The 18,467-nt window shown below is 38.1% G+C and overlaps 1 protein-coding gene and 2 pseudogenes across 2 annotated transcripts in view; 2 read left to right on the forward strand and 1 right to left on the reverse strand.

Annotated features, from left to right (window-relative positions):
- PHIP (pleckstrin homology domain interacting protein) overlaps positions 1–18,467 on the forward strand; it is a 150,420-nt gene that overhangs the window by 83,498 nt on the left and 48,455 nt on the right. Inside the window, exons 18-20 of one of the 2 annotated variants that reach the window (XM_053601655.1) lie at positions 1,962–2,099; positions 2,774–2,957; positions 15,836–15,950. In XM_053601655.1, the coding sequence (XP_053457630.1) occupies positions 1,962–2,099; positions 2,774–2,957; positions 15,836–15,950 (437 nt within the window). Of the gene's footprint in view, positions 1–1,961; positions 2,100–2,773; positions 2,958–15,832; positions 15,951–18,467 lie in introns of both variants that reach the window. The other variant, XM_053601654.1, reaches the window with a different exon arrangement.
- Positions 3,933–4,841, forward strand: LOC128593568 (centromere protein Q-like; annotated as a pseudogene).
- LOC128595052 (uncharacterized) lies at positions 10,171–10,268 on the reverse strand (annotated as a pseudogene).

Here is an 18,467-nt window from a genome sequence, read left to right on the forward strand (position 1 = left end):
TGCAAATCTAGATCTGTAATAAAATTTATCTTGAGAAAGCTCTTAGAGTTAAGAAGGTAAAAATAGATTTTGGTTATTGTAATATTAAATTGGCTTGAATGTAGTTTTATTACATTGATGCTAGACTTTCAATGCACTTCCTCACTTGTAAACTTGAACTGTGCCAATCTGCAGCGATGACATGGTTTTCCAGCAGCAAACTAGTAAAGAAGTGTTTTATGGACATTGGAACTTTACCTCTGCTTTTACCACATTCTGGCTTTGTGATCATGAACAAGTTATTTTGTCTATTTTATGTATTTAGTTTTTGTCGTCTTTATAAAAATGAAATAGTATTTTGTATTTAATACATGTAATTACCCTTTCTTTGTATCTTTCTTACTATTACTTCATTTCAGAGTATCCTTGATACGTTCTCTTTCAATTTAAGCCCACCCTAAAATTCTGACCTGGTCAATTCTTACATAGCTGCACATTTGATATTAATTATTCCCTTCTCTACTGTGTTGTGGTAATATTTTCTGCATATTTTATGACACTTTTCCTTTTATTATTTTTTCAGCGGTGTTGAACATTTTTTCATGCTGAACATTGTGTTAACATTTTTTTTTTTTCCCGTCAGAGTCTCACTTTGTCCACCTGGGTAGAGTGCTGTGGTGTCATAGCTCACAGTAACCTCAAACTCCGGGGCTCAAGTGATCCTCTTGCCTCAGCCTCCCAAGTAGCTGGGACTACAGGCACCCGCCACCACACGTGGCTATTTTTTAGAGACGGGATCTCACTCTTGCTCAGGCTGGTCTTGAACTTAGGAGCTCAAGCAATCCCCTGCCTCGCCTCCTAGATTGTGTTAGATTTAGAGAATATAAAGGTAAAATAGTTCATGCTTTTGACGGGCTAATTTGGCTTCCTTTATGCTATGTATTGGGCTAAATGCTAAGATATGTGATTGTTTAAGGAACTGAGAGACCATAGCAGCTAATTCTTTCAGAGGTTGTTTAGGAAGATTTTACAGAAGAAATGATTGCTGCTAAATAGCCATTCAGTTGATGCTTTAAGGATAAGAGTTTATGTTAATTTTTAAAGTCGGGCCATCATGTTCAAAAGTTTCAAAGATAAAAGGTATTTTTTGGTTAGGGTAGAAGAGTCAAGTGATTCTGTATGACTGGTATAGGTGGGAGTTGATGATAGAAAAATAGGAAAGGTGAAAATACAGCAAGTTCGTCCCTAGTTAAGAGACTTTGTACCTTTTGCCTTCTGTCAGATGTGCTCCTTTAACTCTTCGTGTGGCTAATTGAAGCCTCAGCCCAAATGCTTGCTTCTCAAAGAGGACCAGCTTCTTTGACTTCTCTCACTCACTAAGGGTAGTTCTTTCTCACTACCTTTTAAACACCTCTGCATTTATCTGCAGTGATACGTTTACTTCTTCCATTGGGATGTCAGCTCCCTGAAAGGCAGGGACCTCGATGTTCCTTACTCACCACTGGAGCCCCAGTACCTGGCATAGGTCCTAATACAGAGTAGACACTTCAGAATTTGTTGAATAATTGAAACTGTAAAGTCCTTAAAAGGAAGTGAGTTTTTCTTTTGAAAAGAAACTAGGAACTAAGTGGAAAATCTTGGTTACTACTTACTAGATGTATGACTTTGAACAGTTACTTTGCTTTTCTTACTTGTAAGGTGGAGTGAATACATGCCTGTGTACCTAACTGAGTTACCATAAAGATTATGGATTTCTGAGTCACGTTGCACATTTAGTAAAAGTTAGCCATGATCCTCTTCATCATTTTTAATAAATTAAGATGAGCAGGGTTTTTTTTTTTTTCTCTTCCCATTATTTACAATTGATCATTTTAGGTCTTTTGCCCAAGCAAAATTTATATTATTCTGAACTCATAAGTGAAGAGTAAAATGGTTTAAATAGTGACTAAAGTATCCCTAGTATTTCGTGTTGTTTTGTATAGGACTGAACCAAGTTTTAAGTCAGCAAGCAAACCAGGAGATGAGCCCGCTGGACAGCATGATTCAACGGCTGCAGCAGGAGCAAGACCTGAGACGTTCTGGGGAAGCAGGCGTCAGCAACACCAGCCGAATAAGTAGAGGTAAGCAGGGATTTTATTTTAAGTGAAGTATTAAAATATTTGAAACTCTTCATAAACTGCCTGCAGTATAGAAGTGATCAGATAAATTGTAGTACTTCTATAAAAGGAATAATGCTATCAGAATAATCAAGGTTTTGTAGAATATTTAATGACCCAAGAAAATCGTTCATAATAGGAGATTTCAACTTACGGCTAATGAATTTTTAATATGTATAGTTATCTAGATTTTTTTATATTAAACAGGTAGAAATTAGAACATTTTCAAAAATCTGTCTTTTCAATACTTCATGAAACTCAAAGCCACATTCTCGAACATCTCATCACCCTTATTGTATATTATTAAACTTTAAAAGTTAAAGGAAACTTCATGAACTATAAAGTTTATCTGTTTTTGCTTCCTACGACGTTTTCCTAAAAAATTCTTTGCATTTCGTTAAAGCAATGATTTTATATCCTTGGGGCTTAATAATTCATGGTCATGATTCATTGACTTGCTTAATCGGCTGAGTAACTGTGTTTTCTTTTTGTTGAACTTTGCTTATGGTTTAGTTCCTGATTTCATACTTTTAATTATTTACCACAATATGAACTTTTATGTGTAAGTGTAAATTTCTGTTTAAACTAATGGATAAAGGTCTATAAATAGAGCTTACTATGCTAACTTTTCCCCTTAGGCTCTGTAAGTTCTACCTCCGAGGTTCATTCACCACCAAACGTAGGCCTGAGGCGTAGTGGACAAATTGAAGGTGTGCGGCAGATGCACAGCAATGCACCACGGAGTGAAATAGCCACAGAGCGGGATCTTGTAGCGTGGAGCCGGAGGGTGGTAGTACCTGAGCTGTCGGCTGGCGTAGCCAGGTAAGGGAGTGTCAGTTATTATGTACTATACTTGCTTGTATTCCTTTTGAGTTACAGTCTAAAAATACCTTTTAGCTCTGCAATATCTTTTAAATTTATCTGAAAGGCTAGTATTTTAAACTATTAACTACTGTAGAAAAATTGAATTTCTAAATATTTGTTACTTTCTAGAATGATTTATATAAATGTTGAGAATGGGGTTTGTTATGGTGAACAGGATAGAATCAGAAATTTGGGTTGACCAAATAGGAGATTTATTGAGTAGTAGTGTATTTAAATCTTAAAGCATCTTTATAAAGTTTGTTATAATCACTTAAGTTTTTAGATGGATTTCGGCTAATCATTCACACCAGGCATAAAGTTTCACAGGCATAAGAAAATATTTATTGGTAAATATATAAATTTTTTTGTATATCAAACGATAGCTTTTTTTATTTTTTTTTTGCTGTTTTTGGCCGGGGCTGGGTTTGAACCCACCACCTCCGGTATATGGGGCTGGTGCTCTACTCCTTTGAGCCACAGGCACCGCCCTCAAATGATAGCTTTTTAAAACAGTATACAGATATGAATTAAAAGGTATTGATTTGATAAAATCCTATTCTCACAGTTCATGCTATGAAATAAATACATCTACTTCCTTTTGACTCTTCAGGCATGAAATCCCTGAGGACAGTCATATGAAACAGTTAGTACTGACTTCTGTTTATGGAGTGTGTTCTGAGTGTGATGATCACAATGAATAGTAACTAGATAATTAAAATAATTTAAAAAAATTTTTTTAAAATTTCAGGTTGATACAGTGGTACAAACGAACAGGTTACAATGTTTAAAGATGTGTAAATCTTATTGTTCACATAAGTTATGCTTTTTGATGGGAAAACACTTTAAATTTGTGTTAGGATTTAGAATTTGATATACATCTAAGAGATAAATTTGGTCAATAACTTTATCTTATGATATATATGGTCAAATATACTTAATAAAAAATTAATTGGATTGTTTGGGCGCGAATTATCCTGAGTGAGGCTCCCGGAAGGGTTCCTGAGAAACTAGTGATCAAGATGCCTGGTAAACCACATGTTTCCAAGAAAAAGTCTCAGTAGTTAAAAAGAAATTCAAAAAGAAAAACTGATGATGAGGAAGAGTTGTCAGAGAAAAAGGTTAGAAACACAGGAAAAAGAAATAAAAATCATCCAAACCATCTGTCTTCTGAAGGACAAAGCATATTAATATTAAAACAGATAAAGATAGCACCCAACAAAAGGAAAATCTGGCAACCACTTTCAAAAAGTAGCAGAGAATATTTGCAAACAATAATGGAATCAGTAATAATAACAATTTTAAGTAATAGTAGTTGAGCAAAAGAAGAAATACAGTATCATCTCAACTTCCTGAAAAAAAGATTGCTACAACTTTGTGAAACCCTGAATGTCCCTCCTGAAAAGCTGAAGGATATAACTCCTGTGTCAAGTCTACTGGGTGTGGAAAGGGCACGGGAGCAAGCTAAGAAAGAAGGTCTGGTGTTATTGCAGGAAGAAATAGAAAAAATGGTAGAGACTGCAGAATTGATGACTAATGATATTCAGAGCCTAAAGAACAAAATTGAAATTCCGGAAAGTGAGGTAGAAGAGGAAGAGAAGACACTTAAAGTGCTTCAAATGCATAGTAGGAGTGTACTTTCTCCTCCAGAACTTTCTCAGAAAAGTCTCAAAGCACCCACACTTCAAAAAGAAATTTTGACACTAATTCCAAACCAAGTCTTCTAAAGGACTTGGATGTTCTTCCTAATTCCTCCCAGATTAAGGACATGTTAATGCTCATTGAAGAAGCCTATAAGAAACTGGATGCCATGAAACTGTAAAAATACTAGAAGAAAGTGCAGGGAAAACTCTTGAAGAAATCTGCCTGAGGGAATATTTTATGAGGAGGACCCCCCCAGGCAATTGAAGCAGCATCAAAAATATACTGAGACCTGATCAAACTAAAAACCTTCTGCACAGCCAAGAAAATAGTTAAGTAAAGCAAGCAGACAGCCCTCAGAGTGGAAGAAGATATTTGCAGGTTATGTCTCCAACAAAGGTTTAATAACCAGAATCCACAGAGAACTCAAAAGTATTAGCAAGAAAAGAACAAGTGATCCCATCGCAGGCTGGGCAAGGGACTTGAAGAGAAACTTCTCTGAAGAAGACAGGTGCACGGCCTACAGACATATGAAAAAAATGCTCATCATCCTTAGTCATCAAAGAAATGCAAATCAAAACTACTTTGAGATATGATCTAACTCCAGTAAGATTAGCCCATACCACAAAGTCCCAAGACGGGAGATGTTGGCGTGGATGTGGAGAAAAGGGAACACTTCTACACTGGTGGTGGGAATGCAAATTAATACATTCCTTTTGGAAAGATGTTTGGAGAGGGCAGTGCCTGTGGCTCAAAGGAAAGATGTTTGGAGAACATTTAGAGATCTAAAAATAGATCTGCCATTCGATCCTACAATTCCTCTACTAGGTATATACCCAGAAGACCAAAAATCACATTATAACAAAGATACTTGTACCAGAATGTTTATTGCAGCCCAATTCATAATTGCTAAGTCATGGAAGAAGCCCAAGTGCCCATTGATCCACGAATGGATTAATAAATTGTGGTACATGTACACCATGGAATATTATGCAGCCTTAAAGAAAGATGGAGACTTTACCTCTTTCATGTTTACATGGATGGAGCTGGAACATATTCTTCTTAATAAAGTCTCAAGAATGGAAGAAAAAGTATCCAGCGTACTCAGCCCTACTATGAAACTAATTTATAACTTTCATATGAAAGCTATAACCCAATTATAACCTAAAAATATGGGGAAATGGGAAAGGGAGGGGAGGGGAGTGGGGAGGATGAGTGGAGGGAGGGTGATTGGTGGGACCACACCTACGGTGCATCTTACAAGGGTACATGTGAAAACTTACTAAATGTAGAATATAAATTGTTTTAACACAGTAACTAAGAAAGTGCCAGGAAGGCTGTGTTAACCAGTGTATGGTGCCCCAGGATTGCATTAATGTACACAGCTATGATTTAATAATAAATAAATTAAAAAAAAGAACTGGATGCCACCTGAAGAGTTTTTTCTTAGATTGTCCAATATTAATGTTTATGATTTATAAAGCTATTCACCTATGATGATATTGCAGAGGCTGAGGCTTCTGCAGGATTTATTATGCCCTGATAGGCACTTTAAAATTAGCCTCTGTAGGTCTATCATTAGTGTCTAATGTAGTTCTGAAAACTCTTTTTAGCAGTTGTCACATCTAGGAAATAAGCATTTATATTGTTGTATCTGTAATTACTTGCCTAAAACCATTAAAAAGAATAGTAGGCACGACCTAATAGTGTATAATGATTAAATGGAACTCATTTATTGGTTAAATGTGGAATTATGGTGTGTAAATTATGTACAGTACCTAGTATGGAAAAGCATAGGAGTTTGCTATTACTAATTCTGTAGCTGATGGGTTGTATTTTCTGCCTGATCATTTGAAAGATGGAAAATCCTAACTTTTTTACATCGTTCCTTCGTCTTTTTGGACAGTAGTTTAACTTAGGAGGTAACATCAATATTTTATTTCTTTGGTAGGTAACTGAATCGATTTATTTTCTACTGTCATGAAAGCATATCTTTACTTAAGAAAATCATTTTAAAAGGAACTATAGCACACTTATTCCCCTACAATAAAAATCAACCAAAAAAAAAAAAAAAAAAAAAGAAGAAAAGAATCCTTTCTTACAAACCTTTCCTAATGTATAATTAGCTTATATATATGTGTGTGTCAATAAGGTGTCACTTAAATATATCAAAAATATTTTCTTACCAACTATAAAAAAATAAAAATAATTTGTTCTCATAATGTATATATTCTAAAGTTTGAAGAGAGTCCAATAAATAACTCCCATGTTTTCAAGACCAGTTCTAAACTAATGGAAAAATAGCACATGGGGAATAAGACACGGAAAGTCATACTTTGTATTACTGATACAGTTGTGAAGACTGTGGCTTTCATCTGCATGGGAATGTGCCTCCTGCATGGAAATGCTACCTCCACGGGTAGCAACAAGCCACGAATTTTTCTCTCCATATGGCACTCTGGTTTGACTTTTTAAAATGCAGAACAGAATGTGTACATTTCACATAACAGCATGGGGTAAAGCCATGCTGAGCTGACTTTCCCTTCTAGAGCATGTGAGTTGATATGTTAGTTCAGTCCTCCCTGGAGAGGAGTGAGGAAGAAGGTGTAGTTGCTAGTTGCTAGTTGGTGGTTAAGGTTCCTTCATATGGAAGGAAACATGTTTCTCTTCAAATGTTCTTCGTTTGCAATAAAGAAAACCTGTTTATCTTTGTCATTATGTCTGTGGTCAAGAGAGGCTGTGACCATCACCTTAAAGGGTATTCTGACTTTGTTCTTCTTAGTGCTTTGTCCCCAACATTAACTACTCTTCCTTTAGGAATCTTGTGGAATTTTCCCTAAGAGTAGTTCAAAGTTTGCCTCTAAAAGTCTTTGAAGTCAGTCAGCCTAGTACTATAATTAAAATTCAATTCAATCATACATCCAACAGAAAGGTAATACCGTAAACATAAAAAGAATGCCAGTCAGAAAATGGGAAAGAGACATGAGCAGCACTCACTCAAGAGGATCTACGAATAGCAGAGAAGCACGTGAAAACACCTTCCACTCCGTAGTTACTAGAGAAATGGAGATTAAAACCACAGTGAAATATCACTATTTACCTATCAGAATGGCTAGAATAAAAGATAAAAATGACAGCACCAAGTCTGGGGAGGATATGGAGAAAGCTGAATTGCTTCTGCATTGTCGATGGGAATGCAACCTGTAGAGCCACTTTAGAAAAGAATTTTGTACTTTCTGAAAGCCTAAACATGTGAATGCCATATGATCCAACAGTTTACTACTGAGGATTAACTTTAAAGAATTGAAAACTTGTGTTAATATAAAAACCTGTTCACAAATGTATAGCAGCTTTGTTTGTAATAGCTAAAAGCCAGAAAAATATCCAGATGCACTTCACTGAGTATAAAAAAACCTGTAGTGTATCCGTATCCTGGAACACTATGATGCAATAAAAAACAACACGCTGATAGAACAACCAAAGTGAATCTTGAGGGAATTATGCTGAATGGGGAAAAATACCTCAGAGGTTATATTCTGTATGATTCCTTTTATGGAATGTTCTTGAAATGACAGAAGTATACAGAGAACAGATTAGTGATTGCTGAGATTTGGGGGAGGAGGGCTGAAGAGAAGGAGAGAATGGTTATTTTTATACAAAAGCATGCTAAGAAGAGATCTTTGTGGTGATGGAAGTGTTCTGTATCTTAACTGGACTGATGGATACAGAAATCCTGTGATAATGTGCATAGAATTAAATACGAACATACCTTGAACATAGTGCGGATTCGGTTCCAGATGAGCACAGTAAATATAGCAATAAAGTAAATACAGCACTCCAGGGACTCACGTGAATTTCTTGGTTTCCCAATGCGTATAAAGTTATGTCTATGCTATTTTGAACTCTGTTGAGTGTGTAATAGCATTATCACTACAAAAACATGTACATATTTTAATTAAAAAATACTTAGTTGCTAAAAATATGTTTGTGATTATCTGATCCTTAAACAAGTTGTGATCTTGCTCATGGAGGGTTTTGCCTTAGTGTTAATGGCTGTTGACCGATGAGGGCATTGCTTGTTGAAGGTTGGGTTGGTAGTTGCAATTTCTTAAAATATGACATTGAAATGTGCCATACCGATTGAGTCTTCTTTTAGCAAAAGAATTCTCAGTAGCTATGATGGTGTTTGACAGCATTTTGGCCAGTGTAGAACTTCTTTCAAAATTAAGAGTCAGCCGCCTCAAACCCTGCTACTGTTTTGTCAACTAAGTACTGTTTATGAACTTTGTTATCATGTCAACAGTATTCATGGCATCTTCACTGGGAGTAGGTACCATCCCAAGAAACCACCTCTTTGCTCATCCATTAAGAAGCATCTCCTCCTCCATTCAAGTTGTATCGTGGGGTGGCCACAATTCAGTCACATCTTCAGGCTTCACTTCTAATTCCAGCTCTCTTACTGTTTCTACCACATCTGCAGTGACTTCCTCCACTGAGGAAGTCAAAGTCATCTATGAAGGTTGAAATGAACATCATCCAAATTCCTGTAAATGTTGATATTTTAACATGAATCACAAGTGTTCTTAATGGTGCTGAGAATGGTGAATCCTTTCCAGAAGGTTTTCAGTTCACTTTGTCCAGATCTATCAGAGGAATCACTATCTGTGGCAGTTATAGCCTTACAAAATATATGTCTTAAAAAATAAGACTCAAAAGTCAGAATTACTCCTTGGACTGCACAGCGGATATTGTGTCTCAACAATGGGCTTAAAATATGTAGTAAACACGCTGTGAACCGATAAACTATGCTGTCACCCAGGCTTTGTTGTCCCATTAATAGAGCACAGGTAGAGTAGACTTAGCATAATTCTGAAGTGCCTAGGATTTGTGGAATGATAAATGAACACTGACTTCATCTTCAAGTCACCAGCTGGTTTAAGACCCCAATAAGAATTAGCCTGACCTTTGAAACTTTGAAGTCTTGAAGCCAGGCACTGATTTCTCCTCTGTAGCTATTTCCAATGTAAGATCTTCCTCCTGTACGTTGAAAATCTGGTGTTTCAAGTGTAGCAGTTCTCTTCATTGATCTTAGCTGGGCCTTCTGGATCACTTTCTTTCTTTCCTTTTTTTTTTTTTTTTTTTTGAGACAGAGCCTCAAGCTGTCGCCCTGGGTAGAGTGCCACGGCATCACAGTTCACAGCAACCTCAAACTCCTGGGCTTAAGTGATTCTCCCGCCTCCGCCCCAAGTAGCTGGGACTACAGTCGCCCGCCACAACGCCCGGCTGTTTTTTGGTTGCAGCCGTCATTGTTGTTTGGCAGGCCCGGGCTGGATTTGAACCCAGCTCTGGTGTATGTGGCTGGAGCCTTAGCTGCTTGAGGTATAGGCACCAAGCCCTGGATCATTTTCTGTGGCTTCTCTATCAGCACTTGGTGCTTTACCTTGCACTTTCATGTTCTGAAGATGAACCAAGGAAAGTTCTCTCTCAGACTTGAGAGAATCATATGGTCTTTGCTTTTTTTTTTTTTTTTTTAAAAAGTATGGAACGCTTCACGAATTTGCGTGTCATCCTTGCGCAGGGGCCATGCTAATCTTCTCTGTATCGTTCCAATTTTTAGTATATGTGCTTTGCTTTTTAATTTGTTTATGTGCTGAATTACATTTATAGATTTACGTATATTGAACCAGCCTTGAGACCCTGGGATAAAACTGACTTGGTCATGATATGTAATTTGTTTGATGTGTTGCTGGATTCTGTTTGTTAGGTTCTTGTTGAATATTTTTGCATCTATATTCATTAGTGATATCGGTCTATAATTTTCTTTTCTTGTTGGGTCTTTTCCTGGATTGGGGATCAGGGTGATGTTTGCTTCATAGAACGTGTTGGGTAGCCTTCCTTCTTTTTCTACCCTTGGAACAGGTTGAGTAATATAGGTACTAATTCCACTTTAAAGGTTTGGTAGAATTCTGACGTGAAACCATCTGGTCCTGGGCTTTTCTTTTTCGGGAAGTTTTGTATGGTTGATGCTATTTCCGAACTTGATATGGGCCTGTTCAACATTTCCACTTGATTCTGGCTAAGTCTTGGAAGGTGATGTGCTTCCAAGTATTGGTCAATTTCCTTCAGATTTTCATATTTCTGAGAATAAAGTTGCTTGTATATTCATTAAGGATTTTTTGAATTTCTGAGGAGTCTGTTGTTATTTCGTCTTTGTCATTTCTGATTGATGAGATTAGAGATTTTACTCTTTTTTTTTTCTGGGTTAGGTTAGCGAAAGGTTTATATATTTTATTAACCTTTTCAAAAAACCAACTTTTTGATTTATTGATCTGTTGTATAATTCTTTTGTTTTCAATTTCATTTAATTCTGCTCTAATTTTGGTTATTTCTTTTCTTCTTCTGGGTTTGGGGTTGGAGTGTTCTTCCTTTCCAGTTGCTTGAGATGTCCCATTAAGTTGTTAACTTCCTCTCTTTCCGTTCTCTTGAGGAAGGCTTGCAGTCTATAAATTTCCCTCTTAGGACTGCCTTTGCGGAATCCCAGAGGTTCTGATAATTTGTGTCTTCATTGTCGTTTTGTTCCAAAAAATTGGCAATTTCCTTCTTAATCTCATCTGTGACCCAGCTATCATTCAGCATAAGGTTATTTAACTTCCATGTTTTTGTATGAGTATGCAGATTCCTGTTGTTACTCAGCTCAACTTTTATTCCATGGTGATCCAAGAAGATGCAAGGAAAAATTTCTATTCCTTTAAATTTACTGAGGTTAGACTTGTGACCTAAGATGTAATCGATTTTCGAGTATGTTCCACGGGCTGATGAGAAGTATGTGTATTCAGTTTTGTTGGGATGAAATGTTCTGTAGATGTCTGCTGAATCCAAATGTTGCATGGTTAGGTTTAAATCTAAAATTTCTCTGGTCAGCTTCTTATTGGAGGATCCATCCAACACTGCCAAAGGAGTGTTGAAATCTCCAACTATTATGGAGCTGGAGGAAATGAAGTTGCTCATGTCTGTTAGAGTTTCTGTTATAAATTGAGGTGCATTCTGGTTGGGTGCATAGATATTAATAAATGAAATGTCATCATATTGAGTATTACCCTTAACAAATATGAAGTGACCGTTCTTATCCTTCCATACTTTTGTTGGTTTAAAGCCTATTGTATCTGCGAATAGAATTGCAACACCTGCTTTCTTCTGATTACCATTTGCCTGAAATATGGATGACCCTGAGTCTGTATTTGTCTTTTAAGGTAAGGTGTGACTCTTGTATGCAGCAAATATCTGGCTTGAGTTTTTGTATCCAGTCATCTAACCTGTTACTCTTTAGAGGACAGTTTAAGCCGTTCACATTAATGGAGAATATTGATAAATCTGGTGAAATTTTGGGTATTGAGTTTTTCAAAAGTCCAGTGGACATTTTTAATCCTTTCGTCATTTTGGAAGTTGGAGTTTGATCAAAAGTTTCTGAGTGAGTTTACTTTTGAAGTAGAGGATTGGGCTAGTCATTATGGAAGATAGGTCTAAGAATATCCTGAGGAGCTGGTTTGGTTATGCCAAATTTTTTCAACATATAAATGTCATTAAAGTATTTAATTTCTCCATCATAAATGAAACTCAGTTTAACTGGATACAGCATCCGGGGTTGAAAGTTATTTTGGTTTAGGAGAGTAAAAGTCGATGACCACCCTCTTCTAGCTTGAAAAGTTTCAGCAGAGATATCTGCAGTCATTCTAATATTCTTCCCTTTGTAGGTAATGGATTTCTTATGTCTGGCTGCTGTCATAATTTTCTCCTTCATATTAACTTTAGTCAAGTTAATTATGGTATGCCTGGGGGATGTCTTATTGGGATTGAGTTGTGCTGGGGTTCTGAAAGTGTCTGCTGTCTGAATTTCAGAATCTCTTAGCATGTCTGGAAAGCTCTCTTTCATAATTTCATGAAGAAGGGCCTCTTTGCCTTGCGAGGCTACTTCATCACTTTCAGGGATTCCAATGAGGTGGATATTAGCCTTCGAATTATCCCAGAGCTCTCTAAAGGAATGTCCGTTTTTGCTCTTTATTTTTCTTTGTATTTGAGTGTTTTGGAGCATTCAAAGGCTTTGCCTTCAATGTCAGAAATCCTTTCTTCTGCTTGCTCCACTCTGTTACTGAGGAATTCTACTGTATTTTTCAGATCTTTGAGGGCTGCGAATTCTTGCTTTAGTGCGTCAAAATCCCTGGTGGTTTTGCCTTTAAATTCGTTAAATTCTTGAGACAACTTTTGGATTTCTCCTCAAATTTTAATTCCGACTTTTGAATTGCTCCTCGAATTTCTAATTCCAAATTTTCCTCCATATTTTTAATCTTGTTTGCAATCCAAATTCTGAATTCGATTTCTGACATTTTGGCCAGCTGTTTATGAATGGGATCTTCAGTTACATCTGCCATATCATTCCTTGGGGGGGGTTGATCTATCTTGGTTATTCATTTTACTAGAGTTTTTCCGCTGATTCTGCCCCATGATTGTTTTACACCATTTGATTTTTCCCCTTGAGCTTTGTCGAGGACCCATACAGTGCTATGGCTTGAGAAACTGGGGCCCTGTTTTGTGTGGTGGGGCTAAGTGGCTCTGTCTTGGTTTCAGGTGGTTTCTGTTCCACCCTAGTGAAACAGTTCCTCTGGGTTGAAGTCTCAGCTGTGGAGAAATACTAGCAATTAACTCACCCTGCCCCAACAGGCAACTAATGGAAAAGGAAAATCGTACCTTCTAACAACCACACACCCAGGGCACCACCTGAATAGTCCTCGGGCGATTGGCTTAGTTCAAAAGCACCAAATCAATTGTCTCAGGTGGGAGAGTTTAAAAGATCTCTGGCAACTGGATCACAAGGGTCTGGTGACTACTCTGATATGGCTTGCTCCAGTGCTGCGTGGAATTAGGAGGAGCCACCCAGCAAATAGATCAGTCTGGGAAGGTTGATGCCTCCTTCCCCACCTTGCACCTCTGTCACTGATATTCCCGCAGGTCTTTGACCCAGTTGCCTGTAGTGAATAGATACTCCAGGAGTTTGCACCTGCCTGAATCACAAGGAAGTCTCTTTCTGCTCAGGCAGGCCCCTGCGTTCTGCCTCTTTCTAGCATGGGGAGGTGAGGCCTGACAACCTCGGGCACTTGATTGAGGCTAGGGGGCTGTTCACTCAGTTCTAGCCCCGCCCCTGATTGATGTTACTGATAGAACAGAACAGAACAACTTTGCGGGAATTTGTTTCTGTCCCTGCTAAATTCCCATGCAGAAGTGAAGCTGTTTTGAGTTCCCAGAGCCTGCGTCTCAGGCTCTGTCTTTGCTCCTGTAGGTTTGTATTCGGTTACCTGTCAGTTCTAGCCTCCTGTCTAACTTTGTCTGTAGGCTGATGATCCCCTGAGGGCTGGGTGCGTCTTAGGCTTAGTAAAGCGGTCTTCTGGGTCAGCCCCGCCCTGGGAACTTCCCGGGTCTGTAAGTGTTTCTAGTCCCTGTGCTCCACCCAGTCCAGTACTGCATCAGGCAAACCCTTTACTCACGGGACCTGCGTTTCTGTCCCAGATCTGTTCTGTGTTGGTTGCCACCTGAGTAGATGTCCGGCCTCCTCTGCTTGCCCAGGGAGACGGGGGTTGTGGCTTCAGAATATCCGGGAGTGAGCCCTATTGTTGCTAAAAGAGGGCTGCTTCTCTGCGCCTTGGGGCACCACCGCTCTGGTGTGGTTCCCCCTCAGACCGTCCTCTCCTGACTCCCGTGCCCCAGAGTCAGCACTGACCAGCTGTAGTTTAGGCACTGTCCACACCCCTCGAGAAATCACCCAAGAATCTGGACTCCTGGTGGACAGACTTCCAGACCTCAGAGTGAGAGTGGAGTGGAGTCCTGGGAGCTTAGAGTGGCAGGTAGAGGATATATACAGTTTTACATAGTTTTATGCCTGGCAGGAGAATGTTGTGGCACCCTATTAGGGGATTGTAGGTACAGTTTTTAGAGGGTCTTTCCCGTGGAGTGTAGTGGGAGGACCTTTGAACTCTGCCCGTTTGTTTGTGGGGCACTCCGAGCCGTTCTCATGGGGGAGGGTACTCCCATCCTCTTGGTGATGGATTTTGTACCTTTTGTTTGTATCCTTGGGGTAGCAGCTCACCTCAGTGGGGTTGATGTGCGTTCTTCAACCTTCTCTCTTGGTGCAGCTCAGATCCACCAGGTTACGTGCTAAATTTCTGTCCTTTAACTCTCCTTCTGGATAGAAGCCTCCCTGGTGATGCCCCAGCTTCAAGAATCTCTAACTTCCCTCTCTGAAATAGTGCTCCCAAACAGGCGGGGGCTGGACTTACTGTTCCTTGAGCAAGGTGGATTGTCCAGTCTTTTTCGAAAGATTTAAAATTACTCATTTTATTTCCCGTTCAGAATTAGTAAAGATTTCTGCAGTTAAGTAAAAAGACAACATTAATATACGTTAGTAATAAAGAACCATATATGTTTGCTTAAACTTTTAATTTATTCCCCTCTCATGAAATCTCTAGGAAGTTATTAAAATTCAAAGATTAAAGTTCAGATAAACTTAACAGTTTAACACTTTAAAGTGTACAAAATTAAAGTAAAAACAAAATTGTCCTTGTGACTTTAGGTTCCATGAAATTTAAGTGAAAAATCAATGTTGCTGTACTTTTTTGCTGTTTGTTTCTTCTTGATATTGGAGTCTTTTCAGTAAGTGAAGCCTAACCTGCCTCTCAGCAGAAGCTGTGTAATTCAGGGCTTCTGGGGTTTCCTCAGTTCAAGGTCAAAGCTCTCTTGTGCCTCATTTTTTGGTAAAGATTCCAGCTACCTACATGGCACACAAGATTACCAGAGCATACACACTATATTCATCTTTTTTTTTTGTTTGTTTGTTTTTTTTTTTTAAATTCAATTTCTATCTCTTGGGAGGTGTTACCCTAGGAATAACTATATTCCCAGAATCTCATACTTGATTTCCCAAAAACCATAGCAGAAACATTACTATCATGTTGAAGTAGGCATAATCTCTCTTTCCAATATTCCAATCATGTATGTCAGATGCCTGTACCTAAAACCTGTGAAATTATGTCACATCTTTCATCTTTTCAAGTTCAAAACTAGCATTCTTTCTCTGATACCTAACAGTCCCTTGGTTGAGAAATCAGATGTATAATTCTAGATTAACGTGTATAACTATTCTCTTTCAGTAGACAAGAAGAATGGAGAACTGCAAAGGGAGAAGAAGAAATAAAAACTTACAGGTCAGAAGAGAAAAGAAAACACTTAAATGTCCCAAAAGAGAATAAAGTACCCACAGTTTCAAAGGTAAATATTAATCACTCTGATGTTTAATGTCCGCTTCATAAGTATAATGACCATCTCAGGGCCCCTTTTTGTAATTAAAAACGTTAATATTATCAACAGGATAATTAAGTAAAATTAATATAGATAATTCTTGACAATCTTCTTGTGTTATGTATTTACCATATTTACTATTTAAAGTTGTTTTCTTTTCTTTTCTTTCTTTTTTTTGAGACAGAATTTGACTATGTCACCCTGGGTAGAGTGCTGTGGTGTCACAGCTCACAGCAACCTCAAGCTCTTGGGCTTAAGGTATTCTCTTGCCTCAGCCTCCCGAGTATCTGGGACTACAGGTGCCTGCCACAATGCCCAGCTATTTTTTTGTTGCATTTGTCGTTATTCAGCAGGCCTGGGCTGGGCTCAAACCTGCTAGCCTCTGTGTATGTGGCCGGTGTCCTATTCACTGAGCTACAGGCGCTGAGCCCCATCTTAAAAGTTTTTAACTCTACATTTTCTGCTCTGTAGTGTGGCTTTTTCAGAACTGCCATTTATGTAGTCATGAAATCTAATAAATTGTATTATAAGCCTAAAGCAGTTTATTTAGCTCTGTTGTTGTGTATGATTACACACTCTTTTAAGCGGGGTGGGGGTAAATGGGCGGGTTTCTATGTTTTTTATTGTTATTTTGCATTCATTTGTTACTCTTTATAATGAAGTCACCTGATACTGGTGTGAATAAGAGTTCTTAATCTCTCCATTAGGAGAAATAGATTTTCCCTACTACCTTTGCCTGCGTTTCTGTGCCATCCTACTCCTAAGTACCTCTTTAATCTAGTAGATTTCAGTTGGTCATAGCCTAGTTAGAGAGAGATGTGCTTACTCCAGAGAGTGTCACGGAATCAAGGGAATCACAAGTGTCCATTTGTCCATTTAGCTTGAAAGACTCAACCTCAGAGTCTGAAATTGAAGAAACTTATTTGAAACTTCTTTTCAGGTCCAGTCATCATGTAAGCCAGTGTTTCTCAACCTGTGGGTCACGACCCATAGGAACTGCATTAAAGGACTGTGGCATTAGGAAGGTTGAGAACCACTGATCTAAGCAGTGATGTAAACAATGAAAAAAATAATTGGTGTTCTGACCCAGCTTTGCTCTCCTTCCTTTTTTCATTTGAGTTCCTTAAGCCTGTTTTATCAGTCACCTTTTCTAGAATTCACTTTTTTGTTTTATAACTCTTCAGAATACTGAAGTAGTCCTTTTCTTTCTTTTCTTACCTTTTTTAAAATTAATTAATTAATTAATTATTTTCTTTTTGAGACAGAGTCTCACTTTGTTTCCTGGGTTGAGTGCAGTGGCTCATTGCAACCTCAAACTCCTGGGCTTAAGTGATCCTCCTGCCTCAGACTCCTGAGCAGCTGGGGCTACAGGTGCATTTCAGCACACCCAGCTGATTTTTCTATTTTTTATAGAGATTAGGTCTCACTGTTGCTCAGGCTGGTCTTGAACTCAAGCATTCCTCCTGCCTCAGCCCCCTAAAGTGCCAGAATACTACCACACCTGGCCTTCCTTTTTTCTTTACTAAGTGTATCAGTAGGAAACTCATAGTACTTAAAATTCCTGTTAGTATAATGAAAGGGATTTCTTTGTGAAATAATGTTGGTTTCCTGTCTTTTGGTTGGTGGACTGGCTTCTTCATGATGACTAGAATGCCTACCCTTTTCTTCTTTTGTGTGGAATCCACCAGTGGTCAATGTATAAACTCATTTAATGGTGATGAGTTTGTATTGTTTTCTACCACCTTTACAAATGGAATATGTTAATGTCTGTTGCAATTAACAGGATGTGATCTTCTAATCCAGTAGTACTACTTTGAGGACTTTTTGTTTAAGAAATAAAAGGACAGATGTGTATGTGTATACATAATATCCGTGTGTGTGTGTGCGCGCAGGCATGCACTCATGTGAATGCATGTATTTATAGGGTTTGTGGTAGCAAAAACTGGAATAACTTTAGCATCCATTAGTGATAGGAGGATAGGATGCTTTTTAAGAAAACTAGTTAGAACATACTCTGTTGCCTTTGAGAAATGTTTATGATATACTACTTACTATTAAGTGAATAAGTAGAATCATAATGCATATAACATGACCTCATTTTTGTTTTTGAAATTTTATGAGGAGAAAGGTTTCAGAGCACACCTGCCAAGCTGCTATCACTGATAATCACAACTCAAATGTCAAAGTTTGAGGTGCCATCTTTCATTTTTCATAGTTGTAATGTTTTTTCCTTTTAATACTATTCAAGGAGTATTTACTGTGCATTAATACCAAAAAGTACCTAAAAAGCAGTTATAAAGTTGTTTTTTGGCAATATATTTTCCCAAAATTACAGAGGGTTAGCAGGTCAAAAGTACTTCTTGCTGGCTTGATACCCATAGCAAGTGGTTATGGCATCAGCCTCATACACCGAGGGTGGTAGGTTCAAACCCGACCCAGGCCAGCTAAACAACAATGGCAACTGCAACGAAAAAATAGCTGGGCATT

This window comes from Nycticebus coucang, chromosome 9 (genome assembly GCF_027406575.1).
Source record: "Nycticebus coucang isolate mNycCou1 chromosome 9, mNycCou1.pri, whole genome shotgun sequence".
Taxonomy (NCBI): Eukaryota; Metazoa; Chordata; class Mammalia; order Primates; family Lorisidae; genus Nycticebus; species Nycticebus coucang.